Raw genomic sequence first — 16,665 nt, 5'->3', positions numbered from 1 at the left:
TGAAGACTTCACTGAGAACAAAATGCACTTACTAGAGCACACCAAAGGATGGATTTTCACAGGCGTTCATGAGTAACAGATCTGGCTTTCAGCTTTAGAGACCAGGGGAAGAAACACAGCCCACCATTTTGCAAGGCTAGCTAGTTTTTTATTTATAATTGCTCTCAGCAAACTTGATCTGTAGCCATTGAGATCAAATTCTGTAAAACCAAGTGTTAGTCATTAAAGGCACAAAACAGCATAAAAGCAGAGAAGCAAAGACGAAAAACAGAACTTAATTTCTTTTGGCTTCAGCCAGATTCAACAGAGCCTTAAAAACATCAGCACTGCGGCTGTGCATAATCACATGCAAGAGTCAGGTTTTTTTTGCTTTATGACATTTACATAAGCTTATACTTCATGTCTGTACTTCCACACAAAAGCACTTAGACGGATAATCAGGAGTGCATAAGAGCACTTAAGTACTGCATGACAAGTACAATACAGTACAACAGAATGATAATTTTGATTGAGCAGATTTTATATTCAGACCTGTGTGTACCTCTGTGCTTAGCTGTGTTGTAGTACAACTCCAAATACCTCATCACAGCACTGAAGTGCTCAGCATGTACAGGACGTCTCTTGGTCATTTCAGAAAGTGTTCTGCCACATCACCTTTACATATACAAATACAGTTACTTTTGGTAAGTGCTATGTCTGTAGGAAAATGCCTTCAGGGTTGACTTCTTTCTAGTTTCACTTGCATAATTTAGATCTTTATATATGTATTTTGTATAGTCTATAACTATACAAAATCTGTGGCCTTCCAATATTTGAAGGACGCATATAAACAGGAAGGGGTACAACTGTTCATGAGTGCGGATAGTGACAGGACAAGGGGGAATGGTTTTAAACTGAGACAGGGGAGGTTTAGGTTAGATATTCGGAGGAAGTTTTTCATTCAGAAAGTGGTGACACACTGGAACAGGTTGCCCAAGGAGGTTGTGGATGCCCCATCCCTGAAGGCATTCAAGGCCAGGCTGGATGTGGTTCTGGGCAGCCTGGTCTGCTGGTTGGTGACCCTACCCACAGCATGAGGGTTGAAACGAGATGATCATTGTGGTCTTTTTCAACCCAGGCCATTTATTTGATATGATTCTATTCTTAGAACCATCCTAATATGAAACTCAATAAGAACAGCTTTGCATACTGCGTATACCTTATGTCAATATACACTCCATCATATCAAGAACAAATTCAAGAAGCTTCTTCTGAAGGCTTGCAGTATACAAATGTCATTAACCCACTATGCAGTGAGCTATGTGCCACATACAATGCACTAAAGCTACAGTGATTTCAGTCCTTAAAGCCTGCACTCTAGCTTTATATTTACAGTAAACAAATATCTAGGAGAATATATTTTGCCCACAAGTTTATTTAAGCAGCTTAACTGTCTTTATTTGGATGCTATCTGAACAAGTACAAACACTGCACAATCACCAAAGCACACTGCGGTAGGCTTCTGTTTGCAGTACCATCAGAGATTAAAAGCAGGTCAAGCCATTCTTTTTATCCACATCTCTTCAAGGGTAAGGCAAACGATGTAATTTCTCCATGTTTACTTACATGCACATATAACATCTTTAAGGATTAATATCATATGCAATGGTACTGCTTTGTCTCCTAGGAGATAGGCGAATCTGTTTAGAAATAACTATGCCTAAACATAGGAAGAAGCTGCCAAGGAGTTACTGCGTGTAGGAAGAACGTTCCTGTTAAAAATCTAGGCAGACAGAAATCACAGCCTTCAACAGGCAAGGCATTTGAAAGGTGGACTGCCAAACTCAAATCTAAACAGAAAGGATTAACACACCAAACACCTGTTAATTCTCTCATGAAAGCATATTACCTCAACTATAATCAACGAAAACAGACATTAACAACTAATGAAAAACACCACACCACACCCACAAGTGCTCCAAACAAGTCAGCGAGGCTCCCACTTGCCAGCTGGCAAGTCCCAAAGCGTACAGGAATTGGGTATATGCCAGAACATCAGCCCACTGGTATCACACGATAGCTAGCCTGAAGGCAGTACCCCCAGAACACATACAGAGCAAATGCAGTCCCTAGCTCCAGTTGTTTCATTCTGCTAATCCATCCCCCCCACGCAGCGCTACTTGTTTCCAAGGGACAGACTGTCGCCGCTGTCCCGCTTGTTTTGTAGGAAGAGGATTTCCTTACATCCTTCCTCATGTAAGACTCATCTCCAGACAACCACAGCATCCATTTTCCAAAAGCCACACACAAGAAATTTTAGCATTAAATAATGCAACATAATCCATTAACCTCCCACATGGAAAAAAAATTAAAGACATTAATGTAATCATAGGGAGAACAACTGCATAACTTAAAATTTTGTTTATAACAAAGCAACTGTTTTTAAAAGAATTGCAAATAGCATGCAAGGTTTTGGTAAATGGAGCTAGCTACAGGTGAGACTGTAACAGACAATGAAAAACATTCCTGATTTACCCAAGTTAGAGCCCAATATTCAGTTTGCTCATTCCAACTCTGGATCTGTGAGTTAATGTATCTACATTCACCATCTGCAGTTTCTGCAATTTACTTCTTCTTAATATAATTTCCATGTCAACAAAACACTACCTAAGGAGTGACACATTGGAAAAGGAGACCCGGAATTATACAACTTTAGCTCTTAAAGCAATAAAACTTGTCTCTGCTTGCCTGTAGGTCACAAGAGCACACACAAGGCTATTCCTCTGCTGTGTTCAAGGTACATCGACCCAGACCCTGGCACAGCTGCTCCCTTGAGCAGCATGCAGGTGAGCTAAGATGGCAGTTGCACTTCCCAGATGTTCAAGCGTTTACTGACATTCCTGAGTTCAGATGCAGTCTTTCTCCTCACCCTCAAACAAGTTTACACCTGAAGTGCCTGCTGGTGTGGCTTTTAGATTTATATTTTTAACATGCAGTCAGCTTGTGTTTAATGCCCCCCCTACAATAATGCTAATAGCTACATGTTTTGAAGAATAAGATTTACTGAAAACTATGGAAGATTTCCTCTTGTGTATGTCATTATACCTTAACTGAACCTCTTTTCTCCTTTTGCTTGTCAAGTGTCACAGCATTACCCTGCCTGTAGCTCTTCTACTGCATGACTAGAGGCTTTTACAAGTAACCCTTAGTTTCAGTTCAACCCTTAGTTCAGCCATTATTATCGTGATGGGAACTTAAAACTAAGCATTTGAGTTGGGATAGAAGCAAATGAGGGGAGATTGCAGAAGGAGCTGCCAGACACGAAGGTAAAGCTAAGCAGAAAGTGATAGCACTGTAAACCACTACAGATTTTTTTCAACCCAGTGTCATCTTCCTCAGAAAAGCAGATGTCTAACAACTATCTAAATACAGGCTTTGTTTGAATACATACGTTCACATGTTCTCTCAGAAGAATTCAGTGCAACTGCAAGCTCAAGCTGTAATCTCAGTTCATAGCCTACGGTTCAACAGACTCAAGAACTATCACATCAATGACTGTCACTCTCTTGCAACGACCAAGTCAAAAAATGATGTGCTCAAGCTTCCAACCTCACTGCTCAGTGTGTACGTTAGACATGTTTTTCAAGAGCATGGACCGAGCAGCATATTTAAAACAATTCCCTGCTTACTGCAGGAAATCAACAGCAGCTTTAATTGTAGGACAGGCCCACAAATGGTGTAATGTTATCACCACTGCTCCACAGAAACAACAAACACTGTTTGAACAAAGGAAGGAACCACAGATAATGCATTAAAACACCTCCTGAAGGTTTACATTAGCCTATGTACTTATCAAAACCATAAAGACCCAGTTGAGCTACAGGCTTTCCCGTGACTTTCTGTAAACAATCTACCCTGTTAACTAGCTCAGAACACCATGCCTCTGGTATGTTACCTCCTGCCCTTCCCTGTCATGCACAAAACCTGAAACACTTCATGAAAGGGGTCTGAGACATTTTTGTTATATGGTCTGAATAACAACCGTACAATAAAAGCAGCCTCTGCACTGTATGTACAGAGCATTACCATGTTCTAGTAAAGGTTTCCTGAGGTAACAATGAAAATCAAATTAGCAATTCAGTGCAGTAGTTCACCTTCTCCATTCACCCACAGCTCTCTTTCCCAGCGTTGCCAGGCTATTAAAAACAACAGGATTATTAGTAGTCCAGGTGCAATTAATTGTGCAGCCCATCAAGCATGGCAGTATGGCCTCACAGAGTAAGTTTGTCACTCGGTTTACAAACACTACTTTCTGGGAATAAAAAGAAAAAAAGAAAGTTAAAAAAATAAAAAGAATATGTTGAGATATACACCAGCACAAAATGCAATACTGCAAAAGGCCTCTAACACACAAGATTCTTTGCAAGGCAACAGGGAATTCATCTCTTGCTTTGTTATACAGGTAGCCATACTATTATTTATTTTCATCCACATTTAACATGCAATCATTTGGGGGGAGCTCTTTATAGTTAGCAAAAATAAATGAATAAATCTCCTTTATCAGTTCAAGACCATAGGTCAGTAAAGGGAGGGGAAAAAAAAAAAAAAAAAAAAAAAAAAAAAAAAAAAAAAAAAAAGTTTTGCATTAATCCCTGTTTCCCACTCAAAACCTAGAGGCACTCAAAAAAGAAAGTCTGTGTCAAGAGCTACCAGACTGTTTATACAATAGAACACTTAAAACTCTAACCCCTGACATAATTGTAGTTCACACCTGGGTAAACCAAACTCATCAGCTTTGTTACATTTGTACAGGAGGGAAAGATGTTCATCCCACTGCTGTCTGGTCTGTCTACACTAGGATAGCTCTTCATCCAGAAGTGTGATCACAGCATCCCTCTCAGCTACAAAAGGATCAGTAAAACTACTTGGATCTGCAAAATAAAAGTGAAGACAAGTCTCTTGCTTGATAATAGGCCAGAATTTATCACCACTCTCCTACACTTACTTTCATCTTCTCAATTAGCTTGCCCTTAAGTACATGCACCTCTTCTCTATTATTTCATACACAGCTACCAACATTTCATAATGATGACTCTTTCATCAGTCATACATCTTAATACCTCAGTAACACTCAACTATGAAAATTCTTTTTAAAAGAACTTTAAACTCCACAGCTGAAAGAACTAAAACACTGAAAACAAATCTTAAGGATGAAGGAGGAGACAACATAGTTTGGATTGTGGATTATTTGAAGCACATACTGGAATTTTTAAAGGGGCTCTGTAGAGACTGAACAAGCTATTTCCCAGTATGGGAGGCAAACAGAAGACAGACAGAACCTGCCTCCCAAATTCTAACCAGCGTCTGCTTCACTGTATTGAGTATACAAAAATTGCCTGGTGTCAGAGTAATTTTGGCTAAGGAAACTTTAATAGAAAACTTCGTTCACATTCCTAGCTTTCTCATACAGCTTTTTTCATGAGTCACTGAACTCTGCCATTTCAGATTCTTGTCCCTAAAATAAGGATAAATACCTTCTTCTCATGCTTTGCATAGAAGCATGTTGTTGGTTAATGTTTGTCAACATAGCATAACTCAAATAGTAAGATAATAAACCATGTAAATTGATAAACCACTGTAAATTCTTGAGCATGGTAATGTTTGAGGCTGTATCTATGCTTTGGAGAGTAGGAAGGAAGGAATATAACACACAACCAAACCAAGAGGAAAGGGATCTCGTTACTTAGATTCTCACAGTAGAAGTCTATCTGCTCAGCTTGCTAGCTCAAGTACCTTCTCATTTACATTGCACTTGACAGTCCTCATACTCCACGTCTTGAGACCTAGGACTTTTTCAGCCCTATGTGTAAACACAACTTCACACAAACCGTTACTGCCAGCAGTGCAGCCCTATCATATGGAGCTTCCTCATAGTACAAGTGAAGCACCACGCTGCCATGTTTCTTTACAGTCAGTTCAATGTAGTTTACATTAAGCCAAAGTGACATCAAAGCAAAGGCAACAGATGACATAGGACCTAAGTCCTCCTTCAAACACTGAGGAAAAGATCTCAGAAATTACGTTCCGTCACATTTGATTTCAGTTGAACATGTATGCATGGGGTCCTGAAGACTAGCTTCATGATTATTTCTTCTTCCTTGTAAAATTTAAAGCGTACAAAAAGCCCTCTGAACCACTTTTAGGAACGCGTTCAAATTCTGTTCTGAAGACAGGAATTATCACCTCCTCCTTATATCTCCATAGGAGATTTTCAAGTGCTCACCTCTCTTTGGCACATGAAAACAGATAAGCAACTCAGTGCCTGAATCTGCTTCTTCAGCTCCCACTTGCTCCAAGTGAGAAGAGAGATACTGCAGTTACAGGATTATTTATGCCCACCAAATGTCTTGAAAACAATCTCCAAAGAGCCGCAAATATTACTAATATTGTACAAATAATCTAGAATCTCAGACTAAACCACAGGTAACACTACAACGCATTAGATAAAGCCCACATCCATGAGTCACCTCTTTTCCCAGTGTGTTTTTGGGATACATCTGTACTGGATTTACATGGAAATGGTCTGCTGCTGGGGAAGCTGCAGGGCTGACCTGGCCAAGTTAAGCCATGAGCAATGCTGGGTGTGCTCTGAGAAAAAGAGGAAATATGCTGTGCTACAGAAGCTGGGAGAGAAGAGTGAGAAATGTGAGAGAAGCAGCTCTGCAGGCATCAAGGTTGGTGCAGGAGGTGCTCCCTGCAGCCCACAGAGGCCCACGGAGGAGCAGGCTGACCCCCTGCAGCCCACGGGCACCACGCGGAACAAATCTCCCGTGCAGCCACGGAGGAGCCCACGGTGCAGCAGTGGCTGAGGCCACTAAGGAGGCACAGCCCATGGATACCCTGCAGGAGCAGCCCGTGGGGAGCAGCCTGCGGTGGGGCGGGAGGGCTGGGGCAGCTGCCGCCCGTGGGACAGTGCCAGAGCAGCTCCTGAGGGGGGGCCTGTGGGACGGAGCCATGTGGAGCTATGCCTGCAGAGCTGCTGCCCGTGGGGAGCCCACACAGCATCAGCTGGGGTAGGACGGCATCCCGCGGGACGGACCCACGTGGAGAAGGGCACAGTGGCCATGGGGAGCAGCAGAATGGAAGTGTTAAGGACTGACTGCAGCCTCAGTCCCTGTTCTCCTGTGCTGCTCAGGTGGAGGAGATAAAAGAGGTGGATGGGAAGAAAACGATCTTTAATTCTCACTGCTGTAGTTTGTTAGCAACAGGCAACCAACTGCATCAGTTTTCCTTATCCTGTTTTGCCTGTGACGGTAATCACTGAGTGATCTCTCCATCCTAACCTTATCTATGAGCCTTTTTCTCACCATATTTTCTCCTCTTGTCCTTCCTAGGAAGGGGACTGTGACAGCAGCCTGGCAGACACGTGGTACCCAGCGAAGGTCAACATACTACATCAGCATGCAAGCCTTATAGCTTTACTTCAAATTTTGCACAGAACAGAAACATCATTTCATTTCTTTCTAATACAAAGATTGTGTTTTAAATGACCACTGAGACAGACCTACAGACTACAGTGTAGTATTTAACTTCGAATGTAAGTTATCACAAGCATATATAAAAACAAAGACAGTGTTGTTCCTCCAGCTCACGTGACAAAAACAGTTTGCAGCCTCCACTTGGCTAGATGAGTGTTTAGTTAATCCCACTGCAATCACACTTACACAGAGAAATACACGTTTTATGACTGCATTACTGTTCTTCAGTGTGATCTAAAGATCACACTCTTACAATTAGGCAATTCATCCCTAGGTAGCTGCAGCATTCAGAGTGTACTTCAACAGGGAATGATTCATCACTGTCAGAGACAATAAAGTCTGAAACAATTGGGGGGGGGGAAAAAAAGTCCTGTGATATCTTCCACACTGTTAAAGCATGTTCCAGTGTTAGCACTCTGGCAGGGCAAGCACAACAAAAACATTACTACCAGCTGGGTCACAGTGACAGAAGTGCAACCATCTCCACTACATATGGATGCACATGTAAGCATTACCATCATTCATCACATACTTTATCTTAATGCATTTTATTTCCACTACTCCCCTCTCCCCCATTCCCCCCAGTTACAGTTTGGCTGGGGTGAAGATCTGGCAGACAATCTGCGATGCAGGAGGTACTGTAGCTTTCTAGCAGACATATGTTTAAGGACAAATGTGTGAAAGAGCAGCTTTCAGAGCAACACTCTCTTCACCACCCCTGCCACCTTGCTACAAATACTTTCACACAGACGTTTAGCTTCCCAGTAACAAATTCCCACCATACACTTCCCAAAACCCAACAGATTGGACTATGAACAACAAGAAGGCAGATGCAGGTGTTTCAGTACAAGCAACAGATACAGCTCTTGCACTTCGCTTTCTACGCAGCAAAAGATTTTTTTAATACATGATATGCATCAACTAGATAGTGGGAGGAAAACAAAGAATAAACCTCATCAACCGCCAGTGGACATTTTTCATCAGAAATTATGTCTTTTCATGTTGCTCATTCTTTCAATGTAGGACCAAATCTCATCAACTCTGACAACCACTTTAATTTATAAAAGATTTAATTTTCAGAGCAAGAATAAATTGAGAACAAAATAATCCCCCTATTTTTATGGGAGAAGTATCTATAATACCTAAAATCATGAAAAAAGAGGAGTCAGTATGGTAATTTAGAAGATGCTGGGCAGTTCAGAAGTTTTGGAACCACAGCATATTGTCGTCACAGTCTGAAATATGACAAAATATAATTCTCTCTGAAAAACCACTGATCCTCCCAGGTTGCTATTCTGCAACGGTAAGCAAAGTGTATTCCCAGCCACTGTGATAAGATTTGCAGAAAAATACACTCTCTAAGTAGATCAACTGACAGAAAGGGAGAAGGGACAACGCTGAAACAATTTAAACTTCAGATCCTTTATATTACTGAAGTAGGCAAGCCTGCCTTCACCTTCTGATTAACCCAAGTGAGCTCTCACCTGCCCAACAAAACAAGATTTGGAACCTACCATCTACAAAGAACACATCCCATGCTTGACTGAATGACTACAAAACATTCTGAGTGAAAGAAACTAATGCAGTCAAAATGACATTTGGCACTATTTGCTTCAATAAGCCCCATAAAACAAGCTTCCTGTTCACAATCTCTTTTTATGCCAGAAGGAAGACTAGTGTACAGATAGCAATGCAGCAAAAAGGAAGAAGGAAAACCCTGGCACATTTTGCGTTTATTCCTTTCCACGCAACTCCAGTCTGGTGTGGTCTGGTAAAGCAGACAGACACTACATAGAGATGTCATATGAATTCTTCACCCTGCAGTCCCTAACTTGGCAGCTTCCATCAGCACAGTTAGTCACATTCCAAGAGCACAGGCAAATAATTTGCTCAAATTTATGTGAATTTCATGCATTTGCTATCCGCAGCAGTGCAATGCATTGAGACTCCAGAAACAATGTCTTCCCACAAGATTAAAGCTGGGTTTCCTTTTCATGTCTCCAAAATCTCACAGTAAGATACCAAAAATGCCTTCCTAACTAGTGGTCATAATCTTGTAACCTACTATTTGCTGCTGCATACAGGAAATGAGAGGAAAGCTTTTCTCTGGTTCTCTCTTTTTTTTTTTTTTTTTTTTCCTCCTCTTCTCCTAAAGCGAAGTTTATAGATGAAGTAAGTATAGGAAAAAAAAGTGATGTATCTTCTCTTCCAACCTAACGCTCCCTGCACCATTTCCCTCTCAGAGTCAACTCTGAGTCAACTCTTCACTCAGATGTGAATTTCAGGACATAGAAGAAACAGTCCTCCTCTAAATGAGAGCAGTGAATTTCCTTCACTAAGCTAAAACCAAACGTTCACATCATTCTTCAAGTAGGAACATAAAAATCATACAACATCACAAACTGCAAGATCAGCCTGGGCTATATAAACAGTAACACCCCTAGAGAAAAATCTGAAGTAATCCTCCTGTTCTAATCAGCCCTGGCAAGATCTAACATAAGAACACTGGTATCCTGTTTTTTGATGTTACACTTCTAGACGGATGTGACCAGCTGGAAGAAGTCCACAAGACAGAAGTGAGAATGATCAGATATCTGAAAACACATGCAATAGGGAAAGATTAAAGGCACTGGAGTTGTTTAGTCTGAAGAAAAGGTCTAGGAGGAGGCAAGGTCAGAGTTGTCAAGAGTATTATTATACAGCGTCACAGGGAATAAATAGTTCTACTGGAACAGCACATGAAGTGTATGGGGAAATGAACACATTTTCTGATTACTCATTTTAAAATTATTTTAAAACTAAATCTATACACTGTGGTTCCAAAGAATATACTGACGGCTGAAATAGCAGCAAAAGTAGTACTGGGACACTTGGTTTCACTGCTGTCCAAAGGATACCGCGCAGCAGCAACAAGAGACTTCTACTAAGCTGTCAGCAGCATCAAGGACAGGCCAAGAGGAGAAACGAAGCCTGGGACAGCAGGACCAAGTGCTGAAGCTCCGTGATACCAAAAGTACTCAGAAGACAGAGCGCTGGACAGGATGCTCACATTTTCATTCTCTGGTGGTAATTTGTGAGATGTCTATGTGAAAATGGGATGTTCAAGAACTCTCAACACTCAGCTTTTGACAAGCAGCACACAAAGGCTGAAACCACCTGTACTGCTCATCTCAAACCTTACTCTTGTCTTTCACTACTCCCTCACAAGTTTCAGTGCACAGGTAACACTAATGATATCTCATCTTTAAATCAGTACACTTTGGTTCATTTCTGCACTCTAACGCCTTTTGGTGTCTTTGCACACATAAAAAAATTATGATTACACAGGCTGATCTGTCAGGTGGCTCTGCAAGCAGGCGAGCATTCAGCTGCAAGTACTTATTACTCCAAAATAGAAGGACTGGCAAAATCAAAGCACAAAAAAACAAACAAAAACAAGTTTATCAGATAATGAAGAAAACCACAAGGGGGGAATAGAAAGGGGAAATAAGGTTGTATATTCCAAACAACCATTCTCCACTGCATTGAAATGAGTTTACATTGGTTTCTTCCAGTATCACGAACTGCAGATGAGGCATCTCTGCATTGACCATGAAGAATTTGCCAATTCCAATGCATTCAGTGTTGACTTCTTTCTTATCATACTTGTACTTTCAGCTCAAAAGGTGCCTGTATCTCATCTCCAAAGCACACAGAGAAATAACCAGTCCTGCCCAGAAGTTAACCAGCCTGCCAGCAGCTTCTAACCAAACAGGCAGCCTTTGTGTGTTCCACACAGCGTTGTGCACACCCACCAGCCAAACACCCAACCAGCCAATACCACACTGCGGTGAGCACAACCTCTTGTGTGTGTGCAAGACCTGCTGAGAAGTTGGGTGTATTAGTTACCTAACAGTAAGCAGCATCCCAACATCACCCACAGAGCTTCTGCTGTCTGAGGAATAAAGCAAGTTCACAGCTCTATGAAAAAAAATGGCAATAACAAAGTTTATATGTGCTCATATTTTCTTCTACCACTACTACCGTGCATAATGCTCTGCGCCGTAAATTCAACCCTTTATGGCTGGAAGCTGATTGAAGTTTGTATATCTAAAGGAAAAGGAGGGAATAAAGACAGTTTTATTCAGATCCACATCACCATGCTGTTGTACAGCTGTATTAACTGAACAGAGGTGGCACCAGTGGGTGCAGTAAGGAACAGGAGCTCCATCAACAACTCGTTACTGTGGAGAGAGAATTCCCAGCAACCACAGCCAAACAGGCTACAAATAACTTCAGCCTGCGGCTTGCAGGCACCCTGCTAAAGATGCCAGGGTCTCTGAAAAAGCTTTTGCACAACCTTTTGAAGGCAGTGAATAAAGAAATATCACCAAAAAGGAAACTTAAAAGTTGTCCACAGTGAGAGGGAACTCTGCCCTGCACTGAGGTGGGCATGGGGTGGTCAGTAAGGGCAATGGGAAGCAGCAGCCAAGCAGAACAACGTGTGGTCTGAGGATGTGGAAAGAAATACCCTTAAGGAGCGCATACTGCACAAACACAATAAAAATGCTGTCTCAGACACAAAAGGGTGATTTTGCTGTATTATAGGCTTTTGGATTTGGGAATTTTTTCCCAAACGTGTGTTGCACGACGTTGCAGCAGGACCAGGAGAGGAGCAGAGGCATAGCACGCCGAGCTGCTATCACGTACGGATCTATCACCCACGGAGCTCTGCAATAATCCATGGGCTGTCATTAGCTCTCCTAAGAGGATTACCGTAGTTCAGGAGCCTTGCCCATCACTTCCGTCTGACATTGAGGAGTTTGCTCTACAGCAACGCTACCCAAAGGTTATACACTAGCATCAACAGGATCGCCTTAAACAACACACACCCCCGCCACATATATATATGCAATGAAAAATAAAAACATACAGAAAGCCGCAAGCCCACTCGCTGCAGCACCGCAGCCAGAGAGGCCGGGGCAGCAGCCGAAGCTGCGGAGTGTGGCACCGGAGCTCGCAGCCGCCCCGTCCCGTTTCACGCCGTTTCACGCCGTGCCCACCCGCTCACCCCCGCACCTCCTCATCGCGCTCCTCCAGCGAAATATCGTCCTCGTCCGCCCGCCCGCCACGGCTCGCCCGTTCCACGCCGGGAGCCGCCGCCGCCGCCGCCGCCCCGCCGCCGGGCTCTCCCTCCTCGGACAGAGTTTCCGAGCCGGAGGAGGAGCCGGAGCAAGAGGATCCGGCGGCCCGTGGCCGCTCGGCAGCCACCGAAACTTTCTCCGCCATGGCCGGGGACTCCCAGCGCGCCCACTGCTCCCACCGCGCTGCTCTGAGCCCGACCGAGGCGCGCGGCGCTCCCCGGGCGGCGGGAGGTGGCGGGAGGCGGGGCCGGCCGGGAGGAGCCAGCTGGCGGGGTGGCGCGGTGCGGGCGGTGCGGCGCGGCCGGCAGGTAGCGGGGCGACGGCGGCAGCGTTGGGCCGTGCGGGCGGTGCGCGGCTGAGAGGGAGGATCGCTGGCCGGGCTCTGCGGCTTTCAATAGGGGCAGGTGTTCGCACGGCGGTAGGGCTTTCTCCTCCCAGTGCGCCTACGGAAAAGGAGCTGCCTGCAGCTCAAGCCAGCTTGGTGCCGCTTGCGAGATACCTCGTTGGCGTCTTGACGCGAACGAGGTCCGTTTGGGGGTTTGACTTTGAAACAGACATTGGCAATCGGATTTGTGGACGGCTTTCAAAGGCAGTGACACCAAAGCAGATCATAGGAGGAAGGCACCTGGAAGCTTTTGCAAGTCGTCCCTAGAGAACACCTTCATCTTTAAGGGCCTCAACGGTTGCCCTGACATTTTTTCAATTAGTGTTTTTAAATATTCCTTTAAAATATTCTTTTTTGTAGACACCTGAGTTGTCTATAATGATAACAGAGGTCTTCTGCTGTACTAGAACTGTATGTGCATATACAGCATATATATGTGCACACACACCAGCCCCTTGCTTGCTGATGCCTGTGCAGCCCAGGGTCCCCTGGGGTAATCCAGCAGTGGAATAAAAAGAGATTAAGTGCTTTGATGATGAATGAAGTCCCAAAACATTGCTGTGGAGCAGATATCATCTTCATTTTACAGAAATGCAAGTTCAGAGTAGTTACTGAAGTGTTCTAATTAACACAATATGTAGATAATGAGAATAGGAAAACAGAAGACAACTACTGTCCCCTTTTTCAGATTTGTTATTTGACCATTATCCAGAATTCCCAGATGGTAAATGGAAAAAAATAATAATGTTATAATGACTCTAGGAATTATGGCTATATGGATACTGGGCGGAAAAATGACTATAAAATTCCCCAGATCTTAGTCCTCTGCTCAGAATGAGATTTATCTAGGATAGCAGGCTCTAACCATGCTGATAATTCTCTGTAGTTTCTTGTTATTGTTCAGATCCTTAAAATTCAGGTCCTTAAAATTCCTACAGGCTAATTTGTTAGGTAAGAAGATTAGAACAGTCACTTGGGACAGAATCTGACCCAGAAATCTGTCAACACTTTTACGTAGTGAAGGAGAACGTGAGCTATATGCACAAAACACACACCGAAAATATAACAATAATGGTTGAATTAATTACAGACAAATTCTACTCTGATTGTAACTATAACACATTTGTCAACATGCAGAAGTTCTAACCCAGTACTCCAGGTTCTGTACATCACTCACACACCTACAAAAGCTGGACTTTCTTGTAGTGCCTGGGTCCTTTCACTTCCACCTGTCCTGCAGCCTCCAGTTCATTGTCATTCTTATGGCAGAAATAATGGGCTTAATTTCCTACCTGTGAATTTGAAATGTGTAAGAAAATTGCCAGGTGGCAAAAAGCAACACTGCAGATCTTTGTCATTTTCTCTTCCTGCATGAGACAAGACTGGAGAGAACAGTGCCCAGCTGAAGTGCTTCTGCGTAGCCATTACCAGCTGCCAGAAGAGCCTCTGTGATCTGGAGGCAGCAGGGCATATATCAGAGTAGTCGCTGCTCCAATATGTGCCATAAATTGAAATCCAAGAAAGCACTCAAGATTTGTAATATCACTCCCAGAGTTCTAAGACAAGAAAATATTGTTCTGCCCTGGCTATAGACTGTGCCAGCATGCTTTGCTGGCATTGCCTTAAACATGCGATTGCTGCTGAGCTGCCTTGAGTTGCTACTGTGAGCTAAAGCTAAAAGCTGCAAGTATAGAATTTTACATTTTCTATTCTGGTGAAAGCACTGCTTGTACTTCACTGCCACTGATAAGTGATGTAGTTCAATGGCAAAACTCTGACTATGAGGCATGACATGAGAAGATAATTTCAAAAATGTTTTTAAGAAGATGGCCAAGCTTTTGTAAGCTCTGAGCACTTCTTGCTAGGCACTGAGTTCATCTGATGGAGAAATCCTGCTGAGTTTTCCCTTTCTGGCCTCCCAGTACAGGCAGCAGCCTCCCGCTCACAGCTGCAGTGGCTGCTCCCTGCCCCACAGCTGCTCCTTGCCCCTCCTGCTCCATGCTCCAAGCAAGGAAGGGCTCTCTTCCTCCTGCTCCCTTTCCTTGCAGAGCATCACACCTACCCATAAACTTAATTGAAGAAGGACAGGCTAATAAGTTTGGCACATGACTATCAGGTGTAAAGGAAGTATAGGAAAAAGAAGCAAGAGATGTAGAAACATAGTCAGTATGTCATATCTATACAAGAGACAGCATGAGAGACATAGGGAGATATACATCAGTTTTGTTACTGGACTTTAAGAGTGATCCCCTAACAAGTAATAGGGGAAACTCAGAGAATCAAATACACAGTAAAAATGACAGGCACAGAAAGTGAATGTAGTAGCAGTGTATTGAGTGAACCAGAGCAGTGCATCTCTGGAGGAAATTAAAACCACTGGAACAAGTAGCAGGGCAAATAATAGTGCCATGGTATAGCTCAAATGGGTCAAATGCAAAAAAGTAGAAATAACTACAACATAGTTCAATGGCATTACTCCTCTTCAAATCATTGCATTTTAGGTATAACTAGACAGGGTTCCATCAGACTCTCTTACACTGCTCACAACACTCTCCTTTCAATCTGATTTCTGTATATTTATACCAAAGTTGACATCTCCAAAAAAAAAAAAGCATTTTTCACATACACATTTTGAGAGTGGGGTTAGAACCTGAGAAATTCCCCTGAGACGACCGACAGCTCTGGCAAGTGCAGGCCACTCCGAATGAAGGAGCTGCACTGCAGCAGTAGCAGCGCGCTGCTTTCCCTCTGCATAGTACCTGTGCATCAAGCTGACCTGGAAGCACCCCTTCTTTGGATGAGTAGGTCTGTATGCTCATTCAGTTCTTGCCCTCCCTGTGGAGGCTGCCAGCACTATTGCCAATTAGTGCCAATCCTGAAAGCAAAGTGTAATGTGAATAGGCTTTTCAATTTTTAATTCCAGACTTTTGCTCTGGTGATGTATAAATGTTTCATTAGCACATTCCTACTGTAAGAGGTGGTTCATTCACTTCTGTTCCTGCCTTACCTTTGGAAAAAAAAAAAAAAAAAAAGCTGTGTGGCAGAAGTACTAACAGAAAGTAGGCCAACAGAAGTGTGTTCCTCCTGAAAATCAGAGTGCTTTTCTTTGGAATTCAGATTTACTGAAAACCCATACAATGGTGCCTTGAAGACCATCTTACCTTTTTACTTGATAAGTTCTGTTTCTATAGTACTTCTCTCAAGCAGTATCCAATATGATGAATTCAAAAGGTTTCATTTGGTGAGATACAACCTATTGGCATGCATGGCATGGATAGTGAGCACAGCAATGGGTCAGAAGCAGATAAAACAACCACAACTGACTGTGGGCTACGGCAGGCACCGCCAAGCACACAGCACGGCTTGGAAGTCCTTTCTTGTATTTGAGGGTCCCCTTAGGCCGTAGGATAGAGGGAATTTCCTACTTCAGAGGAAGCAGAAGCCACTTCATGCCTTCCCAAGAGAATCAATTCAGTCTCTCTCACTCCTTTCAAGAGCTTCTTATGACAATGAAGGTGAAGCACAGTTTACTTCCTGTGGCACCTGCAGAGCATGAAGCAAGGCCATTTGAACATGCTTATTGAGCTGCAGATCATCTCAAGAGGGCTTAATAGGCTAGTCATGCCACCCTGTAAATCCT

The 16,665-nt window shown here is 43.2% G+C and overlaps 1 protein-coding gene across 3 annotated transcripts in view; it reads right to left on the bottom strand.

Annotated features, from left to right (window-relative positions):
• MAST4 (microtubule associated serine/threonine kinase family member 4) overlaps positions 1 to 12,809 on the bottom strand; it is a 284,616-nt gene extending 271,807 nt beyond the window's left edge. For 2 of the 3 annotated variants that reach the window (XM_048930616.1, XM_048930617.1), the window contains exon 1: positions 12,576 to 12,808. In XM_048930616.1, coding sequence (XP_048786573.1) covers positions 12,576 to 12,785 — 210 coding nt within the window. In that variant the 5' untranslated portion in view covers positions 12,786 to 12,808. Of the gene's footprint in view, positions 1 to 12,575 lie in introns of all 3 variants that reach the window. The other variant, XM_048930615.1, reaches the window with a different exon arrangement.
• Between the last annotated feature and the right edge of the window lie 3,856 nt (positions 12,810 to 16,665).

Source organism: Lagopus muta, chromosome Z (assembly GCF_023343835.1).
Source record: "Lagopus muta isolate bLagMut1 chromosome Z, bLagMut1 primary, whole genome shotgun sequence".
NCBI classification, from domain to species: domain Eukaryota; kingdom Metazoa; phylum Chordata; class Aves; order Galliformes; family Phasianidae; genus Lagopus; species Lagopus muta.
Note: the sequence above shows the minus strand (reverse complement) of the source record. Positions and strands in the feature narration are given on the sequence as shown.